Source organism: Lissotriton vulgaris, chromosome 7 (assembly GCF_964263255.1).
Source record: "Lissotriton vulgaris chromosome 7, aLisVul1.2, whole genome shotgun sequence".
NCBI lineage: Eukaryota > Metazoa > Chordata > Amphibia > Caudata > Salamandridae > Lissotriton > Lissotriton vulgaris.
This window is the reverse complement of record NC_141695.1, coordinates 1,594,430,022-1,594,457,210: the sequence shown is the minus strand read 5'-3', so window position 1 is coordinate 1,594,457,210 and position 27,189 is coordinate 1,594,430,022. Positions and strand designations below refer to the sequence as shown.

General features: G+C 46.4%; 1 protein-coding gene across 1 annotated transcript; it reads right to left on the bottom strand.

Moving 5' to 3' along the window:
* Positions 1–8,209: 8,209 nt before the first annotated feature.
* On the bottom strand, positions 8,210–26,771 carry RBM38 (RNA binding motif protein 38). Its single transcript, XM_086932501.1, has 4 exons — positions 26,363–26,771; positions 23,778–23,901; positions 21,885–21,939; positions 8,210–9,894 (listed from the first exon to the last, which is right to left on the bottom strand). Exons 1-4 carry the CDS (start codon positions 26,570–26,572, stop codon positions 9,588–9,590), a joined length of 696 nt encoding a protein of 231 aa, XP_086788627.1. The 5' UTR covers positions 26,573–26,771; the 3' UTR covers positions 8,210–9,587.
* Positions 26,772–27,189: the final 418 nt, after the last annotated feature.

Genomic DNA, 27,189 nt, shown 5'->3' with positions numbered 1-27,189 from the left:
GCACCATGCATTTGCCATTTAAAATGGAGGGTTGGGGGGGGTGCAATGACACTGCAGGAGGTCATGTCATTCTGCATTTGTGTGCAATTTAACACTCATGAACATGCTTCGAGGATGGTAAGGATGATGCAGGCAAAGCAAAACAGGAGCGTGGAAAAATGGAAAAGGAGTGTGCGAGGGCCACAGAGTATGTGGAGGTGAAGACTGGCATCTTGGAGAGCAAAATCGAGAGGAGGGGCTGGGTGGGGGAGGGAGAAAGAGCGAGCATGAAATAAATGTGGCAGAGTGAAGACAAGCACACCGGTGAGAAGGCAAAATGAGCAGGGGTGCACAAGAGGACGAATGGGAGAACAGACAGGTAATAGCTATGTAGAGGGGGGGGAGAGAAATAGATTGAGACAGCTGGAAAACATGCACACTCCTAGAGCTTAAACAAAAGTAGACCTGAAAGAGTGAGCAGTGTAAGGAGACAGTAACTCCTCCATGCTCTAAGAACAGGACAAACACGAGAGGAAAGCCTAAGACGACGAATGAAAAAGAAACAAGCAATTGAGGGACAATGAAGACAGCCAATGGTGAGCAGTGGGGGTGGCTGCAAGCCTACTGTAAGCCAACAAGGTCTTGCAACAGAGCACGAGTAGGTCTAGGAATTGAGACCTAAAAAGTAGTCCCCAAAAGTGAGCAGCGTAAGACAAGACTGCAAAGCAAAAACGGTAAATAGGCTTTGCTCCAGGAAACGACAAACCAGATAGCCAAGAAAAATAAAGCCAGCAGATGGAAAGTGGTGTGTAGGCTTGAAGCCCTCTGTAAACTGTGGACTTAACAAAAATAGGTCTTTGCCGACCAGGCAGCTTGTGCACTCTGAAAGCCAAGACCTGAAACTCATGTCCAAATATATGTTATTCTTCACATGGCTGAAGCATCTCTAGATTAATTTACTGTTTCTCTGAAAGATGCACTCCTTTTCCTTGATCCTAACTCATCTGTTCTCACCTCGGTTCCTGCTCTTATTTACGGATTAACTTGCACATCCATGACACCGCTTGTCCCAGTTACCACCCCTTCCAATCTGCCCAGACTTCTTTAGACACCAACTTTAGAACGTGGTGATCGCAGATTGGGACATTTCTTGGAAAATGAACATTAGTTGTGGGTGTACCACACGGACAGCCACTCTAAAGTGGAACATTAAGAGAGATCAAGATCAGACATGTTTTAACTAGCAGCATAATCTCAGGCTATGGGAGTGACTGAGCGGCATCAAGGAAGGCACTGTGCGGAACAAGTGCACTCGTCCATTAACAAAGAGCAAAAAGTTGATTTTGTCCCGATTGGCTGATCCCAATTTGATGGTGGGGGATAACACATTTGAAATGCAGACATCCAAATTTGGTCTTGGAGCGAATGTCGTTTATGTCAGAGGCTCTTAGCGAGCCATCTTGTTCACATCTGCAGTCCATCAGGGAGACGTGCATGCGTCCTTATTCACAATGAGCTTTCACAGCAGCATAGTTTCAACATACAAGCGCGCTCATAGCGAAGGATCAAGTAAGCAGACCTAGGCAGGAGCTTCCGATAAGCATTTTTTAGAACAAAAAAAACATTATGGGAAAAGATTAACTATGTGGATATACTTTTCAGGAAAGGACTTGAAACAGGACACTTCAGAAAGTACCTCACTCTGAGACCATCCTGACGCCACTAAAAGCGAGATGGTTATTAAGTCTTAACCGTGGTGACTGAACATTCGTACTTATTCTTAAAGCCGGCTTCAAATGCCAAGGATTCACTCAAGAGCAAGTGTTTAGCTGCTCAGTTCCACAACCTACAGCATATGTATTGGCAAACGGGCATTATAGCCAGTGCAAGTTCACCGACTCGCACCCATAATCCTATAGATTAAATATCTGTCCATCACATACGTTCCTCGTAGGTCCGATGGGTGCCTAGTGTTACAATTCACATCTCAATGTACTCGTTACTGTAAATTAATCGTACGCTTTGCATCTGCAAATCACCTTAAACGCGTGGTAAGCAACCCATTCAAATCCATTATTTTTTTTAATAGCAACAATGATAGGCTTCCCTTTTATCTTATATCTTTGTTATTTAGCTGACCAGCAGCAATAATGCTAGATCTGAAAAAGCACACTGGAATTCTGCCATCCAAAATACCTCCTGAACAGTTTTACCCCATGCGGATAAGACTGAGGCAATAATTTTTTTTTTTTATTTCACTTTTTTGCTTTTCTTTTGGAGAGAGAAAAACCTACCAAGGTGGAAGCTAATGCCAAAATGTCCGAGAAACCACTTTATAGGCAACAGCATAGCCCCTTTTATGACCCTACCTTACCTAGCCACATTTGTTTTCCCTCTGAAAAGGGAACATGCCTGCTCATGGAAATTCCAGTCCTGCAGCCTCACCTTATCTGAAATCTAGACTGCGCCTCTACTTCCGGGATATTTAAACCCTTCCACCAGCTCAACTGAACATTCTTGAAAAAAATTACTTTGGGGAAAGGTTTGGCTCATATGAGTCCTGGCTGTGCACCGAATAGTGCTAGGTCTTGCTCCAATGTAAGATTTGGCAACTTGGAACAGATAGACAAACACCAGTAATGAAACTACTCTTGCATGGACTCCTTGGGCCCCAATATCGAGGCTACGGTACGTTGTGACACCCCCCTCCCCCGCGAAGAATTATACCATTAGCAATGTAGGCAAACAAACAGAAAAGCACAGCAAATAAGTTTAACAGGATTTACCGACCCAAGAAGGTCCTTTGAAACATGTAAGCTATGGGCTAATAAAGCGAGGAGGGACTAACTTTTTTGGAAATGCTTCAGGATGACACATGGTACATAAACACTTGCTCAAGTGATGGTTGATTGTATACAAACAGGACAAGCCGAGGATCACAATATGGGCCTGCGAATTGCCTGATGAAAGTTAAAGGTGGCAACACCCCCTCAATGAACCAAAGCTTGCTGGAAGCCAAGCAAGGAATGTAGTGCTTGCTCAGACCCTAACAAAAAAGCATAGCAAGTTGGACTGCATGAGGCACAAGAACAAGCAAACGAGTGTCTCCCTATCCAACAGGAAACAGATCTGCGCGAATTAATTCACTTCAACCTCACTTATCTACAATGTATCCCAGGAACTTACCACAGCATCCCATTATTTCAACCTACCTCAGACCCTTGAGGACACTCTTCCACATTTGCAGATTCTAGGACTATGTGGATGAAACTATAATCAAAATAGACAAACAAGAAACTTAACCCTGAGAACGTAACAAACAAAAAGCAACCATCTCATGGTCAGCCTAAATAAAACTAAATGCAAGTAGGCACCGCATATGGCCTCACCTGGCCATCGAAACTCTGAAGCAGCGCCTAATAAATATTAATCAAATGAATTTAAAAAAAAAACTAGGCATCAATACTTCTCAATTTCCTAAAACAAGACAAGCGATCTTCTTTTAGACTAAAAGTCTAACAGCTCATTCCCTTAAAGAACCGCTACCATGCAATCTAGAGTAATGGTCAGACTGAACTATGCCACCATAGCATAAACAAGCTTTCGCCTACCGTACCAAAAAATGAGAAATTAATGGTTAGCCATATTACTGTTCAATGTAGACCAGGAACTCCACATGCTCAGCACTCTGACCAACAATGAATACAGGGGTTAATCTTGAATGTGACTGCATTTCTCAAAGTAATAAACCAAGTAGGATTGGATCCACGAAAAAAAAAAAAAAAAAACGCGTCAAACACTAACAAGCCCCTCTTTCAAGACCACACATTATTGAATAACGCCGTCCATCCTCCATTTCAAAGCTTTAGAGGGAGGACATCAATGTGATGAGAAAGCAAACTTTGGCATGTCATTTTAAAGCATACACTGGGCACAAAAGAGAACCCGAAGAAGGAGCCCAACACAGACGCAGAAGTTCAGACCAAATGTTAAAGGCAAAACAGAGCAAAAAAAAAAAGCCCCAGGTACACTATCACCCTACTTAGATACTCAACTGTTGCTATCCACTTAAACTGAAGTATGAAAGTATAACACTTACTCCCAAGAACTACCAGATCAAAGTGATCAGGTAAAGTCTCAGAGCCTAGAGAAGATGAGCCTCTGATTGAGAAGCAGCAGGTGCAGTCTAGTCAGCCAAAAAGGAACAAGTACTTGAGAAATTATTTTTGAGAAATAGATTGCATAAATAAGAACTACACTTAAGTTTAGTCTCACTTTAATCAGAAATGTTCTTTGTACTTTGCCAACTCCATCCTAGAATCTATAGGGGACATGTGTATGTAGGTGCATACAATAGGTTTGCATACTTTTATCACAATTCACAATAATGACAGTTATACCTAAACCTACCCCATGTCCCGGCTAATCCAAACTTTGGATATGCATCTTTGCCTGGCATTTACCGTGCTGAAGGTCCAATGAACAATCCGCTTCCCCTTTGGTATCGCTTTGTTCGCCCTAAGTTGGCAGGGTATGCCCAGACATGGGTCCCCTGCTCACTACCACTGGATTCATGATAGCCTGGCTGATTAGAATTATGAATCCGAAAACGGTCCCAGGATGCTTGTTTCCGGTTCAGGGAAGACATGGCTTGGCAGTTAGGGCTGGACTGTTTCCATGAGGCACAGGGTCAGACTGATTTGCATATGGCCATGTCTGAACTGGGGTGGTGGAGTGAGCTAAACAATGATGATGGATTAAACCCAGATCAGTTGACTGGGGGTCAGTGATTTGCTCAAACGCTCCGTCCATCATCCCCTTTGGTATCGCTTCCATCTGTCAGGCAAGACCCATGTGCACTGCACTTCTAAGCAAGACAGAAATGAGTTTGTTCTTAACGGACTGCACTAGTGTGGGCACGACCACCCGAAGACCGCAGAACAACCTCCCTCAAGTTACTGGTGAAAACCAGCCCTGGCTCTTGAGGAATAAAGGAAACCATAGTTAAGTAATAAGCAGAGCATGAATGGATACACTCCATCCAAATATTACTCCCGGTCCTAAATTCATCCAATACAAGGGGTCTGTAGGACAACTTTTGCACAAAAAGGTGTCCCATTAACCACGTTTGATGAAAAGAAAAAAAAAACTCCCAGACTGACGGAGAAGCTACAGGCCAAAATACAAATGCAAATAGCATAACATGTACATGAATCAACCAATTTGACGTGGCAGCCCTAAATCCATTTTCCCAGTCTCCTCATCCACCAATATCAGAGGTGGTTGAAACTCTTCCCACAATTTTAAGTCCCAACAACATACATCAGGTGGCAAATCGAACCACGGCATTGTTAAGTACCGAGATTACACCTCTCACTAGAACACATTCAAATTCATGTTGAAGATGGCAACAGTGTTTACCACTGCTTTGCAGGACACAAAACAAATACAAAGTTTACAATAGCATTTGTTTTGCCTTCTTTTCAACTGCCTCGCTTGGGGCATTTGTCATTTCACCAACAACTGCATCGCCCATAGTACAATGTGATGTGTACAGCACGACAAAAGAAACTAAGTCCAACGGTTGCTTAGTGGTGCATGTAAAGTATACCTGAATCCTCTCGGGCTGGATCATATGAAATCTTTGCACCACTGCGCCCTACAGCAGACTTTATTCTCGCCAAAATGTTGAACCATGAGATGCAATATAAACAACCGCAAGAAACTCAAATTGCTCCTCTAAGAAGCTAAATCTAGTACATCACCAAATCTCATGCAGAGAAGAGAATAAGCTGAGATGATAACCTTCGCTTGCAGCCCCACAACTATCACTCATAAGTTACACCCACGGCAGAACAGAGGCAGAGATGAAGCCTGCGCCGTCCAGGGGTAAGTTATTAATGCGTATTGGATGCTTCAATGGCATGAAGTAGCCAGCCGCCTCTCAGTATTCAGAACACAATTGCCAAGGCAACAGAGCCAAATAAAGAAACCATAAGAGCCTTAGCTGGGCAATACAGAGGACTACACTTCTCAAAGAGACGGCGGAAGAGACTGCAGATGTTGAGATACCTACTCTCGTATGAAGAAGGGCCAACTGGTTCAGAAGAGACTAAGGCACAGAAGACACAGAACATGATCAATAGGGCGCCATCAGCCCTGAAAACTACAGCAGCAACAGAGGGTGTTCATTTGTGTGCTGCTCTAGAGGCAAGTACGACACCGCTCCCCTAAAAGAGCGAAAATTGTAGGATTGGATTGCAAATCAGTTTCAGGCTGCCCCTCCACCACTCCTGTTGGCCTGTTCTGTAGCTGCAAGTGAAATACAGGATTCAGGATTACATCCCCCCCCCCCACCTATTTGTTTGCCGTTTACGGCTCTCCACAAGCTACACATGGTAGTTAGCTGGCTTAACCACCAAGTAAGGGACTGCAACTAGGTTAATAAATGAAAGACCCACAGGTAGTAACAAGCACCCTTTCCAAGGCACTGTTCCCATATAGGACGACCATCCAGATCCCTCCTGGAGTAGTACGAGTCCAGCTGCGGCAGCCTTCCTTTTAAAGCCTCTAAATCACCAACTATTTTATCTCCCTAAGCCAGAGTATGGTACCTAAATTGGCCAAGAAGTGGACAATAACCATATGCAAAGCAATTGGCTATCACAGGTTTAGCATACACTGCACCACACAAGGGAAATACAGGGGCACCTAGTATTTACAAGACTGCGTCCCACTCTAGGCCTCGTTAGTTTGCCACTCCACCTGTGGACCAAGTATTTCTATTCTAAGGATAACTAACAAGCAGCCATAAGGGTTGGATTTTAAAGAGTCCCTTCTGCTTGTAAGTGTTGTAGGAACAAGTAGTAACTGCCAACAGTCAAGGCTTCAATGGCTAATCAGTGTTTGCCCCAATCTTGGATCTCTCAACGGCCCGCCTCCACACGAATTCGGTTGCGGTTCAGTTCAAGGCGTTCATTTGAGTCACAGTAGCTAACCGAACAGGGGTTAAAGTGCAATAAGGAAATTCCCTACATGCGACCTTTAAGGAACTACCTCAGAAAGTTTCTTAGCTACTGACAGTTCACAATAAGCCCATCCTAACAATATTGTTCCTAAGGGAATCTGTGGGATACGGTCTATTTACCCTCTTGAGAATAGACCGCAGATAGTGGGAAATCTCATTACACCCTCTACAGTTTTCTTTAACAGTGCATTAAAAAAAGTCAGGCGGTCTATTGAAGCAATAGAGCAGCATACGTCAAACAATGACTGGTGGAAGCTTTCTACACCAAGTTTAAAGTATTTTACTCCCTTTTAAGGTACAGCTTAAAGTCCGCTTTAAATACCTTGTCAAATAAAAGGGTCAGTCCACTTTGACACTTATTTGGTCCACCCCTTCCAGCCATTGGCATGGGTTAGGGTCACCATCCTACATCAGGCTATCACCAAGGATATTAGCTTCCTCCCCCCCCCCCCACCTCCTTCAAATCTCTTGTATTGTAGTGAAAAAGGAACCATTTTATGTGCCCACCCCTTTGCTTGCAGCACCAGCTATTGTGTTCGTAGCTTAAGACCCCACACCAGTGCTTTATTGCACCAGCACCACTCAAACCCTTGCTCATCCTGCTTGCGAAATGCTCTTACATGCCCTTCATTAAAGCTACAGCCACTAACTGCAGATTCTGGCTTTGCAAATTTTTGTATAAGTGAGGCGCAAGCATTGGCAAAGCCAATAGTTCAGCTGTGACATTTACAATACTTGAGAATTTAGGACAACCTAGCCACAATGATGTAAATGTCAAGCTTCTGCTACACTTGGTATTAAATCCCCACATACCTGCTTCCAAGCCAAGCTGCTGTGGACTTACAAACAGTAGCGCCCTTGGCAGCCACCTCCAATGCGGTCTTTAAGCCTTCCAACATTCAGCAGTGACATTAAATAAAACAGGGCAGCTCGGTAAGCGAGTTAATACCCGCTGCAGTTCTACATTAACATGGCAGCCAGAGTGCGGCAAAACCCAGGACAGCATAAACATCCCATCAAAGATGGCGGCGCCGGCACTCTCTGGAGTCTGTCAAACACTTACCCAGAAGGCAGCACTACATTTACAGTACTTATTTCCAGAGGGAAGGAGGTAAAAAAAAAAAAGCAAATCATTTCCATGGCAACACAAAACCAAGGTAACTAACGTGTTTCAGCATGCAAATAAAGGAAGAAAACGCAAAATTCCTTTTCTTAAATATGGTCACTTTATTTTAAAACATTGCTTGACGTTTATTTATACTTTTAAGTGTATTTTGAGAACCAAATAAGGAGGAGAAAGGTTGAGGGGACAAGGGGGACCACAGTCAGGTGGGCAATTATAGTTAATGACCCAGAATCGAGGAGGAGGGTTTGTGAGGGGATAGACAAGGAGGTGGAGCAGCGGTAATGAGCAGCTTTTACCATGCCATTTATTAAAGAGTATATAAAGAGGCGGGAGGGGGCAAAATGGGAGAGAAAAAAAATCTCCCTTTGCCCAGACAGGTTAATGGCTTTGATCATTACTGTAAACGGTTGCCCCATATCAGGATACGACTTAAAAAGGTGCCATTAGCTGCTCTCAAAATAAAAATCTACAGATGCATGTACGAATATTTCCATGTAGAACTTAGTACATGTTTGAGCCGTTAAACCACATTTCTACAAATGGAGAAATATTGCATCGGCAGGGTGTCAATAACAGTTTATGCTGCGTTCCTTGTAAATAAGTGAGGAATTCAACGTGAGACTGTAGGCTGCTCAATACTATTTGTTCAAAATCTGCATTAAACCCTCCCAACTCCTCCGCCCTCCCCAGCCAATGGGCTTGTACCATACGCCTTTACATAAATACTGAAACCGGCCCCACCTTGCAGCAATTGCGAGACCCATCAAAATTCTTTTCCATTTAAAAAATATACCTAAATTCGAGGATCCAAACAGTTACAATAAGAAAATGTTACAGTGCCTTTGACTAAGGAAATCTTGCTGTCTTAAAAAAAGCCAATATTCCCTTTTTTGCATATTGAAATGATTCTCAGCATTTGTTTTACAACTTACCTACATACAATAATTTAGTAAAATGAGAATGACAAAGGTAGATACTTACTAAACTCCTTTCTGCAATTCACAGCTCATGCGAATAGAATTCGCAATAAATATTCAAAAATAGTTATTTCTGTAAGGCATCTCAAGTGTTACAAAGTTTTTGTACAACAAAAAAAAAAAAAACGACGATTGCTTTTGTCCACTGTCCTTAGAGTACCTCATAGCATATCGCAGGTTTTTAGATTAATAGGAGATAAAGAATAAAAAAAAGAATTGGGAAAGCAGGTTGACTTGTGCGCAGAACTTGTAGTTCAGTCCAGGCCGCCTTCAAGAAATGTCTCCCAGTTGACAAGTTGCACAGGAAGTGTTCGCATTTACAAGTGTAGTCAGATTTAAGGGTTTAAACACCCTTAACACTATAAATAGCTTAGGTATAAATATGCACCTAAAGTTTATATTTTTTCGAAGTTTTTTTTCTTTGCTTTTTTTGTGCCTGCTAGGGTGATGTAGGGGACCTCCCCTGGTACTCCCCACGTCACTGCATCCGGTCAGGCTGCAGCTGCTGAGGGGGATAATGGAGGAAGGCCGCGGTGGTGGCTGCTGCAGGGGTGGTGGCGGAGATGGGCTGCTGGGCCGCACTGGGGTAGCCGTAACCCATGAATCCCGCCACAGGAGAGGCGGCATATGGGTACTGCTCGTAGGCCGCGGTGGTGTACTGTGCATAGGCTTGGGCCGCAGCAGTGGTGTAATCGATGTACGGAGAAGTCAACGACTGGACTGGGCTGGGGATGACCATGCTGGGCTGCACAATGGCTTGTGGGTAGATGTATTGAGGTGTCAGCCTGTGGAAAGAAAGAAGGTGGTTAACAAAAGGCAAATACCATTAGTGCGCACAAAACCTATGAGAGCATGAACACAACCCTAGACTTTCAACACCTACCCAGGACATTAAAGCCAATAGCTCTATGCTGTGCCAGAGATAGTCAGACATGCAACTCACACATTTGGCATTAAGGGCAGGTTAAAACCAGAGAGCAAGTGTTTACTGCAGGCCAAATACCCCATGTGCTGCCTTATTGGATTCAAATCAGATTCAATAGTATGAGAGCATTAACAAAACCAAGCATGGTGGATGTAAGATTAATAAGATAAAGAACATGGGGCGGTAGAAGGAGTACACAAGGGAAACATTAAGCACAGGGTGAGGAGAGAGCTGGAACACATGCATTATCATGGAGTGCCTAAGCAAATCTAAAAAGAAAGTCCCTAAAAGTGAGCAGTGGAAGACTAGAAGCTAGACAATCAGATGAGGTGATGTCCCAGGAGGGACAAACCAAATGGTCAAGCTTGGACAAGGAAAGACAGCCAATGAAGAAGCAAGCAAATGAGAATGATAAAGCAAACCAATGATAAGCACTGGGCGGGATCTAATCCCCTCCAGTTATTGGCCGCCCACAAAAGGCTAGACCTAAAAGACTGAGCATTAAAAGATCCAATTGCTTAATTTTTTCAGGATGGTTGAGTAACTAAGATTCATGGCTGCCTAGTGGAGGAGTCCCATTGCCACAAGAATTGCAGGGTAAGCTGAAAACAGACTGGATTAGTTGGTACAACTAATCTTGACCAGTAACTGAAAAGTGTTCCGACTGGTACAGTATTGGCATGCAAATGACCCATGTGGTGAGGAGGCACGTCACTGCTTCCAATAGTGTCCTGAAGTACAGGCAGGGCAGAATGGAGAGATTCAACAGGTGCACGTAAATTACTCACTATACAAGGACTTAATTCGCTCTTGTAGATAAGCGTAACAGTTGGCATGCCTTCAAGCCTCCTGGGCACCAGTATTCTATAGAACAGTCTGTGGCATTGGGCTTTGGGGTGCAGTTGGTTGTATCCTGCCTATTTATTAATGCATGTCCTATGATACCTGGGTTCCTAGCTGCTCAGCCAGTGAGTGTTGTGTGGAATGTTGGTGTGATGGACATGAACGGAATGTTTGAGTGCCTGTGTGGTGGGAGGAGCCTGGTGGGGCTTCTTTACATGGTTACCATCCTGTAACTTTGACTTAATAAAGAAACTACAAAAGATGCAACTCTGCTACATCACAAGAGTTCCACTACACAGTTGTGACTGCTCCACCGAAAATCATAAAGGATCTCATGGAGTTCAGGTTTAATACCCAGAGATAGGGCAAGTCTTGAATTATTATGCTACCATCTGAAAACCAAGCATCTTTGTAGCACGGTTAGTGCACAGGCATTCCTGATCCCCTTCGCCAGCACTACGCCCTGATGCTGCAAAACACCGTCGCAGTCTTACTGGGTCAATATGAGCAAACACATTTTAATCCATGGATTAATGTACAGATTTGCCATGTGTCACAGCAATAGACTTAGACCCTCCAATAGGGAGCCATGAATCTTCACTTCTTGAAAACATTCCTGCGCCAACCAGCTGGGATGCTCATAGTCTGGGCCACCAGAATACTGTTCTCTGGCAGCAGTGAGATAAATGAATTTGCTGCATTTGTCACAATCAATTATCTACTGCTTAATTTCCTGATTTTAACAGATTTTTCTAGCTGAAACTGACCAAAAGTTACTAAAAAAGCAGCAACATGTGTTGCTGTGAAAGGTAATTTGCAAACACAGACTGGTACCCTTTCAGTTGGGTATTAAATTGTTAGCAAGGTGAAACCTTTGCACGTATTTCAATAGGTGTTAAAATGAGAAGTTATTGAAGTATCATCACCACACAGTGTGCTGCATTAAGTTGCATTATTTGCCTATTCTTGCTGCATAATTAAGTCAACCTTGCGTCGTAATATGGCTTCCATTTAAAGTGTCAACACACCTAGACGTCATAAAATCAAATGTCAGAATCACCCATTATGAAAGGTGATCTACAAATGCCAAAATATGATTTTAGAATTCAAAGCATTTCAGTCAAATTCAACGTTAAGGAATCTTATGAAAAAAACAGACTAAAAAGAAGCAGTGACATTTACTACACACCCTGTCACTTTAGGAAGTCTTCCAGGATTCAAAATGACCTCCTGCAGGCCAGACCACTTTGCGCTGTAAATCTAAACCAGCTTTAAAGAGGAACCAACCCCACAAATCACGGGTAGCATTAGCATTAATGCCCGAAAATAGCACTGTGCTACATTCAGGAGTACACAAGCATCACAGAATAATTTTCCACCTCTTGCCGAACACCCCTGTAATGATGGTAAAGACTCGCGCAGAATGTCTCCCGTTTACGGAAGTGGAATGCGCTGAAGGAGCAGTGGGGCCGGGCCAGCACCCACACAGATCTGTCACATCGAAATATAAGAAGCAAGCAACGTGTTCTCTGCAGACTCTAGGCACAGCCGGGCAATACATTGTGCGTCTAGACTGAAATATGGATGAAGCGTGCTGCAAAGCAGGGACAGGCTTGTCGCCAGGAGAGGATTCCAAGCCGGTTACCAGCCACCTCTTCCCTCCCAGGGACATCAAGTTTTTGGAGGGGCCCTGGGCAAAATGTATTTTGGGGCACCTGTTCTTTGAATCCTAAATTGGATTTAGGATCTTCAGCTCTTTCATGCCCCCTTTGGCCAGGTCACCGACTGTGCACAGGCGCACTACACTCCAAATTCTAAGTGTGTTTACATCTAATATTCAGGGATAGGCATGTGTGTTTTCAATACTGGAACACCAGTAACCCACTAATGTTACTGCAAATAATCTCTGGGGCACCCTCCCATTTCTCAGATGTGAAATCCTGTTTTGATCTAAAGAAAGTTTTTATCGAGGTCACGTGAAACACACACACCTTTATCTGCACAGTGTCTAATAGACTCGCACACAGCCACATTAAAAATAAATTAAAGGAAAACATTTCAAACGGTTTAAGATTTATTGAAGGTCAACAGGCAAGACTCTAGAGCAGAGCTGGCTATTTTCAGGTGCCCTCAAAGCCTGGGGCCCTGGGCCAGAGCCCACGTTGCCCCTGCGTTAAAGGGTCTGTTTCCTCTATTCTTTCCCCTTTAAAATCAGACATCCCCTCCGCAAATTCCAATTTTTTTTCGGCGCAAGGCCTTGTTAGTTTAGGCTCGCAGTCTATAGTTGCCACTCCGGGGCACTTTTCGATTTTCTCTTGGCAAACAAAGTTCACTTCTTGCAGAGTTACGGAAACACAATTTCAGAGATGTTCTCGCTGCGGCCGACAGAACTCAGTAGCCGTGAACAGTTTTAAGATGCTCTTCCGCTCTTGCAACAAGAGACCAGACGAGGACCCTGGCAAGCACCGGCGGAGCATCGGTTAAAAATCAGATTGACAACAGCGTCTGGTTTGTAACAAACGGGGCTTCTACCCGCTGCAAGCGCCTTGACGAACAGGCTGACATTCAGCAAAGCAAACACTTCTGATCCGGTTTTCGGACCCAAACAAAGCATGCTCAGCGCGGGCAGGCCATAGAAAGGGACATGTCGCACCGGGTATGTAGAAGAGTTTCTAAACGAAAAGTGACTGCTAAGCAAAAATAGGACATTAAAAATCGTATGTGGTGGTTTGTTTCACGGCTTCCATGCGTTTTTTTTTTAGAACAGGCTTCGGTCGCAACCATCGTCTTGGCAGTCGTACTGTTTGTTGCAAAACATGGCAGCCACCCTGTTTGTTTTCCCTTGAGTCATGCCCCCTTCCACCTCCCTGGTTGCCATGCCAATGGATTCTCCCCCCATCCCCCCGGGTGCTAAGGCAGCCAGCGAGTGCCAGTACATTCTGTGTTCGAGGCAAACATCACACACCTCTGTGGGTAGGGGGCATCCATGTGTGCGCGGAGCGGGGGGGGGGGGGTCTGCTGCACAATACAGACCGAACTTGGTCAACACCTGTCAAGGAGACCCGCCCCCACGCAGCGTGCTGCATGTGGTGTCCTATGCAGGGGTGGTGGTTGGGCCAATGCAATGTCTTCCAAGGAGGGCGAAGCCTGATGCCTAATCAACACAACCCGATGCACTCCGCCAAAACTGTACCTACCCACCAAAAATAATGCAGATAAAATGCTTTGGGCTGGGGATTTCATTTCATCTAGTCAACAGAAATACTTACTACACCGTTCTATACTGAGATGTGCCATTAAGCCGATGCACTGAATCCCAGCCTCCCCATGTGCAAAAGGTGTAATCCTGCGAAAAACACTGTTCTGCCTCAAGAACCAGAGGCAATGCAAGATCAGTAACTACCACTCGAGCTTGACGGGACAATCATAGGATGTGCACTGCACGACACTTAACCTGTCAGACACCCTCCAATGGAAACAAGCCAGCAATCCCCTCGGGTGATCACTCAAGCCACCGGCAAAGGCAGTGACCTGCAGGTCATGAGTCGAGCCTCGGCAAAGTCTAGCCACCCTACAATCAGGGCCAGTGGAATTACGAGATGTGGCGTTTTCTGCATAATTATGGATTTGCCACACAATTCAACACCCGATACATAGTTCATAAAATCTGCAAACAATGTGTTTCACTCTCAAATGGATCAATAGTTACAAAAAAACAAACAAAAAAAAGTGCGTGTTGCAGGTCCTTGCATTAAAAGCGATGCGTAGCTCTAGTAACAATACCCTAGGTTTACCCAACTAGGCAGGCTTACTTTTGTAGAGTACTGGGGTCAGTCTTAGTCCTCCAAATTACACCTAGAGGGGAGTGGCTGGGTTTTGCATCACTAACAGACCTACTCAAACGGTTATTAATCAGTTTTGATAGTGGCTTATTCCATTACCCACATTAGAACGTTGACAGGTGACTAGAAATAAGCTTGGCAGGACGAACCCACCAACACTAACCAAAGTCAGCCCTACTGGATAGAATGCTTCCAAACCCAGTTCTATATGCAAGCTATGCGTCGGGCCAGACGGGGACAGGAAACCAACCTGGGGACAAATAAATAGAGGAAGGGGCCTTATTAGCAAATTATGTAGCTAAAAAGTGGCCCACATTTGTAAATTGGGTGGTTTTGAAATTGCAAAGGCCCCTGTAGGTGTTTTGCAAGACATTGGAGACTATGCATTTGTGCTTGCTACAGGCAATGATTGTGGTAATGTCAAGGAAATCAACAGTAAAACCAGACTTACTAGACCATAAAAGTTTATAAACCGCTAAATAAAGGCACACACACTGACCTATCACAGCAGCCCTTTGGACACTCCGGTTGGCCCTGCACGCTCCCCAGGTGGAAGCCCACAGCACAACAGCAGCACCTTAAAAGTGAAAGGTAGGAGGCATCGGGTAGAATCGAGACTAGTCAGCTTTGGTGGTCCAGCATTGCATTGGAGACTGCTGGCAAGGCAGTGACCTACAGCACATCAGCCAGGTTTCCAAGACCCATGGTTGACAAGTTATAATCAGTCGTCCTGCTCCCCCGAGGAATTCTGGGACTTTAAGTCCTGGTGTGAGATATAGATACACACGTCCTAGACTGCCATCTAGTAAAGCCTAAACCTGGGAAACTGGGCAGCTATGCGCCGAAGAAAGCACAGTCTCCAGAATCCTTTATTTTTAACAAATTAACTTTTATCACCCCTTGCACATACCCACTTTATTTACAACATTGAAACTAAATCATGCTTAAACCTGCATGCGTCTAAGCACGTAATCGGGCATGGACACGTTTCCAAAAGAGGTAGTCAGGAACCACACAGCAAACCCACTTTTGCCAACAGCTACAACTCACTGCTGTATGCTCCACTGTTATGGTCAGTAGCATATATAATGGTCATACAGTACGTGTGCGGTTGCCAAATGATAACTCAACCTCCTGAGATGCACGGATGGTTCCCAACTCTTCATGTCAGGGTCAGTCATGCCATCTAGGTGCCTTTAAGCTTGGCTGAAAAACGTACAGCCCTCACTGGCCATTCAAGGTTAGCTTCCCTTCTCAAAAGCACAAATTAAAACTATCAATGCACGGCCTTTGTCGATTTTTTGGGAGGCAGCAGCTCATAAATTTAGGGAGTTTCCATGATAAACTCTAGCCATTTCCCTTTAGTGATTTAACCTTTAAGAAGGTTAAATCATGAAGGTTAACGGTTCTTTTTTAGGCAATTGTTAATGTTCCAGAATCACCTCCCCCCACAAGCAAAGGTTACCCCTCCACACCACTTTCAGGATCCTGGCACACTTGCAAAAAGTTCAGAGACAAAGGAAGCTACAGGAACGACTCACTGTACACCACTCACTTCAAGGCCTCTGCCCGCATCACTTTCCCCCCCTAGTTTTATATAGGGCGAACTTGACCCGAAGGTATCCGGTATCGGAGCGCTTCACACGATCACCAGTGTGGTACACAAGGACACATTAATTTGTTAGGCACGGGGAGATTAAGTTATTTGCCCAGAATCACAAGATGTTGAGCGTCATTGCAGAGACGTGAACCCGATTCCCCAGATTTGAGATCAGCCCTAGCCGTTAGGCTACATCCTCTCCCATCACCCTACTGGACGCCAAATCATGTCATTTCTACTGACGCGTTCCCTGCACCTTGACGATTTGTCCCAGGACGTAATGCAAACTGACCGGGCAAGTAATGTAAAGGTGTCTGTTAACCTGAGAATGGGGAATACCGCACTAGTAACATGTTACACACCATTCTAGCATGAATAAAGTAGAATGAGCACTTTTTAAAGGAGCTGGAGATACGCCTACCAGGGCCTGTCCTTACCCACTTATGACTCGGACTTGCCATACACAAATGTCCCATAATGCGCACATCTGCATAGGGCAGGATCTCGGGCGCCACAAGTAGCTCCTTCTTAGGCCCTGGGTCTCTCGTGCCACAATCTACCATTCACACGGAAGTACAAACAATCTGCAAGAAAACGAGCCACAGCCATGAAGGGCGCCACATAAGTCTAGAAAACGTAAGCGCCCGCCGCGCTATATAAAACTTTATAAATTATTTAAAAAATTTATAAAGAGCGTAATCACCCTGAGGTATCCCAGCGCTGAAGATCCCTACATCTGAGGGTCCGGGGGCCAAAAAAAGCACAAGCACATGCTGCACAACTAACTTGAGTCCTAGGGGAAAGCTGATCCCTCTCAAAATCCTGTTCCTAATACCTAGGTTTGCCCTAATCCACATGCAGCATAATGGCAAACTGTATAGAGAAAGTAACAGAAAACCACCCAGACACAAAAGTACGAGGAAACACCCAAAAAAGTTAGGTAAACTCACTTTGATAGTCTAGCAGCATCAGCAAATAGCAACAAACAGAAAGCCATACAGGTTACCTTTGTTCACAAAGGTGCAACAAAATATTCAAATATCTAATGAGGAAAGCCTGCGCCAGGTGCCCAGACAGGTTTCAAGGTACTTTGCAATTTAATGCAAACGTTAAAGCATCTCCTAAAGGGCATGGATAGGGGCCGACTTAACCTTACGCCTCGCCCCATTACACCTCAGGTATGCCTCCTCTACTCTTAAAACAAAAGTGAAACCAGGGGAGTGTTGCAATTTAACTTATCTGGTGGACAATACTAGTCTATCTGGTTAGACAGCTCACTGGGTCAAGTACCAGCAGAGATACACACACACACCTCTACCTACACGTCACAAGCTTTCACGGCCCATAAAGATGGTGCCAACCAAGTGTGAAGGTAATCAAGGTTACAAAAACTACTAAGAACATTCTGTGTTGGTGATTTAAAGGGAGATGGGGCATGTCTGCCTACCTACTCCTGCCCCAAACCTCCTCAAGGTCTCACCGTCTGCCCAGAGTTATCAGATGGGAATGAAGCCATTTGCTAGTTTGCTTCCAGCGTACCCTCCAAACCTTACCATACACCTCTTCTCTTCTATATGAAGGAATGCTGGACTATGAAGCATTCTGGCCTGTAGGAATTTAAAGTTGCCTTTAATAAAGCAAGGACTCTGGAAGCAGGCCTGTGCCAGAGTCCTTGCTTTTTGAAAATGGACCCCTCCCTAGCAGGAGATGGAACTGGGGTGACAGGTGGCAAACTGAGCGCCACTGGGGAGTTTGACAGCAGCCCACAATCATTTTTATGCATTCATTTAAAAACTTTGCACACCATATTTTCCTCATCGGTTACCCATGAACCAAATGACTGGAAGTGGTGGGGCAGATTTAAGAACATTCTACATACATCTGGATTGCCTGGTTGGGGTGGTTGAGGGGCAGCGGTGTTAATTTGATACACATACACGCAGCTTCCCCTGCTTGAGCATTAGTGATTTCTGACTACCATCCGCAGGCCTTGGAACTCCCAAGAAAGCCCTGTGCCCCCTCTGAAAAAGGAGCAATAGAACAGAATGCTGAACAATGTCAAACATTCACCCCAGTACAGAGCTATGGGTCTAGATCCATCGTGTTTTTTGCTCCCCATGTCATTCCAGTTTGGACCCAGCCATATGCAAATCAGTCTTGACCCTGTGCCCCATGGGAACAGTCCAGCACAAACTGCCAGGCCAGTTCCTCCCTGGACCTCTGCCATGGGTATACATGATAACGTTCACCTGGATTACAGTGAAAGCTCAATTTTGTCAACCTCTGAGAAAGAGGTAGCAACCACCTTCCCCGTCTGACCTCGTATGTCTCACTTCCTCTTTTCAAACGGTCCCTGGTTCTGAAACTGTGCCATGTTGCTGCCCCAGTATTCTGTGCCAGCCTCACATGGGCATGCTGCCAAGAGGTGATAAAGGCCAGCTGGGTGCATGCCAAACGTGTGGCTGACTCTGCCCCTACCCTACTGGCTTTATCTCCAACTTCATGGTGAGGCAGTGGACCGCAGTGCTAAAATCTGCCTTCAGGAGTTTAAACTTAGTTACAAGCTTAATGTAGTTTAGACATTGGAGCAGTTCATACAGAAACTAGATTTATAAGCAATATTGGAGCAGTCAACTATTAACCCATACTTTTACTCTCGACTCCTCAACAAGAGAAGAGTGTTGCCTGCAAGGTGTGTTCACAATCTGGGATAGTAACTGCAAGCTCTACGCAGAGCCCCACTTGAGCCCCGACGTGTATGTGCCCCGCTCCTGAGATTCATGGAGCACTTAAACAGCCCTGGGTACCCACTCAACGCAGACACCACATAACCAACAGCGGGAAAAACCAGTAGGCTACCGTACCTGTCTGTGAACCTAGGTATCCAACACTCACTGGGTGAGGCTGGCCCAGGTTTCTACCACCCTTAACTGACTAGTAGTACCAAATGGGAAGAATCACTGAAAGGATGTGCCCACAGGGGACCAAACCATGTAACAGGGTTGACCAAGTACTGCAAGAAAAAGCAAACTATGAGACATACGACAGTATTACTTATTTAGTTTACATATTACGCAACCTGGGCAAAGATTTCAGGTTCTTGGTAGCATCTGAACACCCAAATGCAGCAGTAAGCAACTAAGAGGCGACCAGTAAAACTTTGCGATTAAGAACGGTACCCCTACGTTTAGTGACTTGGCCCGTGCCAGCTAGAAAAAAAATCTTGTTTAAATACACAGATAATGCAGTTGACGATTTATTATCCATCATTACAAAAAGGGGGTGGTCTACAATAGTAGATTTATCCGTGTAGAGAACTTTTTGTAATGTGAATATGTCCATGTTCTACTAGGGGATGCAGGCAGTGATGATTAATTATGTGGCAAAGCCAGGCCAATGCAGAACGCCACAGGACCGCAACATCCCAGTAGCCCCTGCGGATACAGGCACTAGGCAGACAACCATTATTAACCCACACCCTACTAACCATGCAAAACAGCAGCCTCATACTACGAACCAAAGCGCCGCGAGGCAGAGGCACGATTAGATATACGGGCGCTATATCAATAGAATAGAAAGCTTGAGTGAGAAAGACAAGTTTCCATCACTTCAAAGGGATGCAATGCATCGGGTCAACCAGCCACACGGTGTAGGTGTACAGGCAAGCAATAACCCAATCGCATTCAGCACTAATTGCACTAGGCACTTTGTGCAATTAAGGGATTGTTGGCGCTCACGATCGTGGCAAACAATACGTAATGCAAGCACCCACGCCTCACCTGGCCGTCCCCCTTGGCAACAAATACATCATTGATAGAGTGCACTGGCCTGCCTTCTGCACTGGTCGCTTCATTTACTTCGGCGTAAGTCTAGATCCGAGCTGGCCTCAAGCACTCATCTATAGTTAAATGGTGCCAGTAACAGCTCAGATGTGTAATGGTCCATATATTCTATAGGCTAGACAGCAACGGGCATTACCATATGTGATCACATCTGACCCTAGTGCCTAGATTCCAAGAACAAGAGTGGACACACCGAGTAAGAGCGGACCAGTTAAAAGCCAAAAAAATATATATATCACCTGCACCCTGTATATGGTCCAGATCACAGGGATGCGTAGACTCCGCATTTCATCCAGAAGTGAATATCGTTTACTGCCATGGCAACGGAGAGCCTACAGCGCGCTGTAGACTATTATTAATACTTTGCCATGCACTAATCTCCCGAGCTCTTAACGGCGCCGGTCTTGTGACCCTAGCTGCTCCCATCGTCCAAATGGAGACCCTTACGCAAGTCAGACGCCTTTGCAGGTAACGCAGACTGCGAAGCCTCAGGGCTCAAGTCGGGGTACCACACGGGTGGACGGCGTCCCCCCACTTATGTAACCGGGAGCTCGATAACTGGAGCAAATGGAGCCACACATTCACTCTTTGGCCTCTCTGGGGCGGGATCTCGCAGCAGAGAGACCAAAGATGAATGTGTGGCTCTATTTGCTAAGGGGTGAGCCAGGGGAGGCAATGAGTCTGATGGTGCAAGCTACCTTTCATGACGTCACTTCCTGTCGTGAGGTCAGCGTCCCCCCACTTCTTTTTTTAGGACTTGTGCCCTGCGAAGCCTATTCAGCTTTCCACCCTTCCGAGGTCGGTAAAATGAGTACCACTAAATTGGTTAACATTAGCACTCGCAATTTACAGCGATAAGATGCGTAAATGCAGCAAGAGGGGCAAAATTACAAATCGAAAACAAACAGCTTCTTTCTGTACGCCCAGGGCGCCAGAGGTTCAATGAAAAAACAAGCCCGAGCCGTTCCCACCCCTTATCTCCAAGGCCGGGGGGGGGAGGGGTAGTCAACAGCACACCGACCACTGAAGGAGCATTGTTATGGCAACGCTCGCGCTCAACATACCCAGCACTGTTTAAACTCAACACAAGACAAAAGTTATGACTGTCGACAGAGCCGTGCAAACCATCACCACAAAGCAGGGAACACGTTTACAGTGAAAACGTCCGAAACAAAAAAAAAACCTGCTTGTTGAAGTAGAGCACATAAAAATAGTAATTATGCCCCTGAAATGAGGCAAAGCCCGAGTGCATTAATCATTAAAGGGAAGGGGCCGTATTGACAGAACCCATTGTCTGCCCGGAGAACACTCGTCTTGTGCACAGCAGCTGCCGGGTCCCATTAGCTGGGTAAAAAGGGGACACTTGTGAGCGCGAGGGGGCGGGCGCAGGCCAACGTAAAGGGCAGACAATGGGACACATTTTGCAGACTGCCAAGGCTCTATAGAACATCTGCCCGGCTCATTTTTTGACCCCTTTTCAGCTTCTTTCAGGAGACTGTCTGGAGAGCAAGCGCCAAGTGAAAAAAGGCGGAGCTAGCTCAAAGAAGGACTGGCGCAAGCGCAGCCACGCGCGCACTCGCTAAAGCGCCAACATGCAGCAGAACCAGAAAGTACGTATGGAAGCTGTACAACCTAAACCCTGTTTGACAACCCCACTTTATTTCTTTAGAACGTTTTTAATGATTGCCCACAGCTAAAAGGAAAAAAGAAATGGTACGCTTACCCATATGGTCTTTGAAGAAAGGCGGGATGTATTTGTTGAACTCCTATGGTAAACCCTAGGCAACAGATGGAAACAGATTGTTAAATTAGGTCACAAGCAACAAAAAATGAATTTCTTTTCATTGCAATTCGCTTTCTCCGAAGCAGCCTAATGCGAGGCGTGGGAGGAGGAAAGTTCCCAACAATCCATGCCCCTCTAAATCTTCCATATCGACGCCTTCCCCAACTTCTTGGCCCACACCCCTTCTTTAGGCACAAACACCCCAGGCGCTATATCACCTGGGTCTGGTGACTCAGGTCAGCTAATGTATCTACCCAAAAGTATCCACGTTCAAGCACATGGCCACAGGTTCAGATCACAGCGGGTGCTCCGCCTTTCATCCTTCTGAGGTGGATGGAGTGACTAAAGTTAATTATCTTTATTGGAGGTCTCAAGAGCCCCCCCCCCCCCCACCCCATTTATGTTATACAAGCACCTACACGTGCCCTAGTTTATCAATGCTACATATTTATGACAGGTGCAATCCCTACCCAGGAGGTTAAAAAGCCCAAAACAACCACAAGGCAATGAGCGCGCACATTCCAAACCCTCCCGCAGTCCCATGGAAAATGCGAGGAGGCTCAAAACACCGGCAGGAGTTACGTGTGCTCGCGGACAGGGAGAATTTCAGAAATACCAATGGAATTTGGAAGGCTGCTGCGAGCCGGTAATTAATAGACGACAGTGGCACAGTATATTATCCGGGAGCCACTTCACAGTAGAGGGTGAACAGAGCTGCTTGGACTCAAAAGAAGTGGGCCAGACCTTGGAGGAGAAATCAGCTCCGTGGTTCTAACAGCTTTAAACAAACCAGTACACATCACCCACCACCCTTTCTGGGGTGTGGTGAAGATTAAGTACTAGCCCAAAAGCACTCCGCTTCGCAAACGTACAAAATGCCACGCATTTGCAGCACTCCTCATGTGGGTGCTAGGTTGGGCCGCCAGGTCATATTTCCTCAGCAGGAATGGATACTTTTCATTTCACAGTATGTAAAGTTAATTGGAGATATTTAACATCTGACATGGACCCAGCCCTCCTGGACCTATGCTAGCCAGGTTTTGGCGAGGCCTCTACGGACAGTTAAGGCGACCGCCTCCTTGCATCTGTTCATAACAGACATGCAACTGTCTTTTTGTGTCTTGTTTTCGTCTGTTAGATGCCTTCTGACAGTGGCGAGTTTTTATATTCTGAGGCAGTAGCCTCATTACTCCATTCATTTTGAGTTTTTTTAGTCGCTGTTTAGGTGGTCTTATTGATGTGGGACACTTTGTCACAGTTGAGGTTGTATCACAAGGTCAGTGCTGTGATAGGAACAGACAGGCAACCAGAAAAACCAATAGACAACTTAACTGCAACAACCGGTCTTGGGTTGCTTGCACTTCGTTCAGGGAGGACGTGAACAGCATTTCAGGATGAGCTATTCCTATTGGAGCAGGGTCAAGGCTGATTTGCATGTGACTGGATTCAAGTAGAGGAGGCAGTGGGCAAGACAACAATGGATTGGAATGCCACCCAATCAACTCCGTTGTTACTTAGTGCAAGCATCCTCCCACCACCTTGTGTTTGAGTCACTAGCATAACAGAAGGACTTTATTTTTCATGCATTTCTCTGCTGGAGGGTTAGGAGGCTGCTTCCTAAACTCCAAAAGGCCAGCTGTGGGTTTTCACTTTATGGCAAGCAGGCATAGAGGAAGGCATAAGAAAAGACGGGTCCGAAAGAATAGAAAACAAAAGAAAATAGATGGTTGGAAAGCCTGTGTTACAAGTGAGCTGGGCTAGTTGGAATATTTATTTCCGTCAGGTCTGTTTTTGGTTCCCAGGCCGACCCTAACGTAGTGCAAGAGTCCTCACCACTCTGAATATTCCTTGGTTTCGCTCCCAAGTAGGCCAGGTTGACATTGGCTTTCCTCCCGTCAATGATGGGGTTCGGGTCTTTGCACGCCCGGTCCGCCGCGGCCCTGTCCACCATGGTCACCTGTAACACAAAAATACATGTTCGTGTGAGGGCCAGGCCACCATGACTAACCAACCCCCCCTCCCCCACACACTCACAAAAAGTAACTTGTTTAATTTATAGACAAAAATATAAATACGTTTTTTTAAAATAAGTCAGAGTGACTAGCGATATTTTAAAATGGGTATCAGACGGCATACTTAGTTTTCATGCAAGACTTTAAGCAAGAATTAAACAAGTTTGACTCGAGCAGGCACAAGTTGTCCAATCGCAGCTTTCATTCCACCCAACAGTGTGGCGGCGAACAGATTAGGACTACTGCACAGCACACGGGGTTAGAATCTAACCCAACAATAAATAAAGCTATCAAGATGACGCCCCACAAGTAACGTCACAGCTCGAGCCCCAGACCGCACTTAAATCAGCACTGTAATGCTAGAGAGCGCCAGATTGTATGTGCTATGCACAGCATTATGTAGAGTGCATTTAGAGTTAAAATATTTGATGTACCTCGCTGACACCAAGACAGCAACATTCTGTCATTTTAATTTTGCGTGCTACGTCACATGCGAGCAAACAACGGACCAGGTGATACAAGCAGAGCCAAGGACAGCGTTTCGGTTTACGCGCTGTGTGTGACTCAGTTTCGCACAAAAAAAACTGCATGGGGGGGGGGGGGGGGGGGGGGGTCCTGGTAGGTATTTGTGTGCAAGTCATGTGTCGAGTGGCTTTGTTTACAAACAGCAACTATACCGGTCCTTCCAGAAGCGAGGTTTTGCCAAAGCTAGCGGGGAAGTGCCAGAAACACCACAATTACGCAGCAGTGCGCACAACACGGGGCACCTGCTATGCAGCATAGCGCCTAAAAAGGGGTTCACGCTACGGAAGAGGGGGGGGGGGGGGGGGGGGGGGGATGCGCGCGTGCAATTTTGACGCACGTCAAAAAGTAGAACAGAAAGTCCCAGCCTGGTGATGGGAAGCCGGGTCTAAAACTCCGCCCTGCCACCGCAGTGTTCACCACAACCAGCGCAGGGAGGCAGGAAACAGCTGTGGCAGGTGCACTCCAGCGCCTCGCCTACTGCGAATTCGGTTTTTCTTTGTTTACAGGATTTTCAGGTGGGTGGAGGGGCGCTGTCACAGATACTGCGCACGAGCACCCAAGGGCCAGAGGCCAGCAGAGCTCAGTTGAAAGGAGTGTTTTCTTTTAAACGAGGCTTTCCCTCCAACAGCAGCGCCTGTGAGCAAATGACAATCTCTTTGTCTCGGTAAGGCGGCCCCTGTGCCATCTCACCCCCACCCACCTCCTCCGCACGCACAATCCCCAGGAAACCCCCGTGGTGGGGGGCGGGGGCTCCTTTGTGGTGGAGCCATTTATTTTGTGCCTGGAGACCGAAATATAGATCAGACAAAAGGCAGGGGGAGGCATGAGAGGCACAAATCAGCGAGAGCAGCGCCTCGAGCGGGCAGGCGCGGATCAGGAGCTTTGTTGATTAGTATTTCATCCACACTTCTCACTTTATCCGTCTAGGATACATTCACAGTCACCACCCCGGGCTGGGGTACGGGGAGGGATGTCGATGGTCGACACGGAGCAGGAAGTCGACTGCGAGGCAGCTGAATGGCATATAACAAAGGAGGCCAGGCAGGTGCCTCATGTCAGAGCGGGAAAGACACTTAGGCATTTGGGGGAAAGCGGAGCATACGAGGCGCTAATGTTAGTATACTTGTAAGGGGGGCGCTCTTTGCGCCCCCCCCCCAAAAAAAATAATGGTATTAAGATTCCTTAGGGGTACCCCACAGAAATCGGAAATGCGAATACCGAGACACTAGAGTTCGCATCTGCGCTGGTGGGTGTGGAGTTAAAGCCCCCCAAAACCCGACTCCGTAGAACCAGAACATATTGCACATGACTATCCTTCCCCCCCACCGAACACTAGCTGTATGCTCTGACATATAGCGTGGGCTCGCCACGGGGGGGGGGGGTGTACAGAATCCCTTATTACAGCCTGACAACAGCTGGACTCCACCGTGTGGGCGCTGCCGCAGCACTAGCCTCAGGTGTTTGGAAAGAAAATTACAGCGCCTTAGAGCTCGTGCACCTCCTTGTATCCACGGCAATCTCCCCTGCTTTAAGTATTCCTAACTCAGCGCTCTCTAGCGGCCTGGGTGTTTCGGCGCTTTACAAAACCCCCAAAAAATCTGTAACAACTCCACACATGTCAGACAGTGAGGCTACCGTCACGGAGCGCTTGATCCTGACACAGCCAGGGTAAGGAAATAACCCCAAAACTCTATGGACCGCCACAGGCCACCTTACCATCTGCAATACACAGCTGACCACTTATGTGCAAAAAGCGCTATATGTCCAGGCCCCTCACAAGAACATACATGAAGAGTCCACCAGTACAAAGTCCCCGCACTAGATCATAGCACAGGTCAGTGCGTCCACAGAGAGAGAGCGCTATATCCGGGCAGCACTTACAAAGCCGTAGCCCCGGGACTTGCCGGTCTGGCGGTCGGTGATGACCACGGCCTCCTCGATGTCCCCGAACACCTCGAAGTACTTCCTGAGCGAGGCGTCGGTCGTGTGGTAGGGGAGGCCGCCAACAAAGATCTTGGTCATGGTGGTGTCCTTCTGCAGCGTGTGCATGGCGGCGGGGGGACTGTGCAACGGCAGGCGCTGGAGCAGCATGAGACGGGGACTGCGGGCACCCGTGGGCGGCGGCGATGTGCGGGGGGAAGAAGGACTCCGATCGGGCAGGGCTGGGAGTGGGCGCAGGAAGCAGTCCTCAGGCAGCGCGGGTCCCCATAAGCCTGATGCGCGCCCTACACCGCCGACCCGATGTGTACCACTGAGGGGCTGCACGAGCTCTACAAGCTTTGTACCGAGCCGGTGTACGCCCCTGGCCGGGAGGGCACGCCCACTCCCTGCGCCCTCGTCGAACCAGCTGGCTCGGGTGGGGCGCGTGCACCATGGGAGCTGTAGTTCAAAGAGGAATAAATAGCCTAGCATTACAAGAAAACACTGTGAAATAGGGATGAAGGGGAGGGGACCGGCACGATGAATGTAGGAAGTTAAGAGGAGGTGTAGGTGTGAGCTTTCGCTCTTGGAACTTGTTTATTTATCTGTAACTCTCACCACGACTAACTTTTGTTCCTTGCTAGTAGTTTTGCCTACTTCCATGCTACTTTTATTCCTTATGTAATTTATTTCACTCTATTGTAAAGCGCTCTGGCCTTTCTGGGTAAAGTTTGCGCTATACAGAATTACACAAATAAATAAAATAAAAAAATATCAGCTGAGCCAGC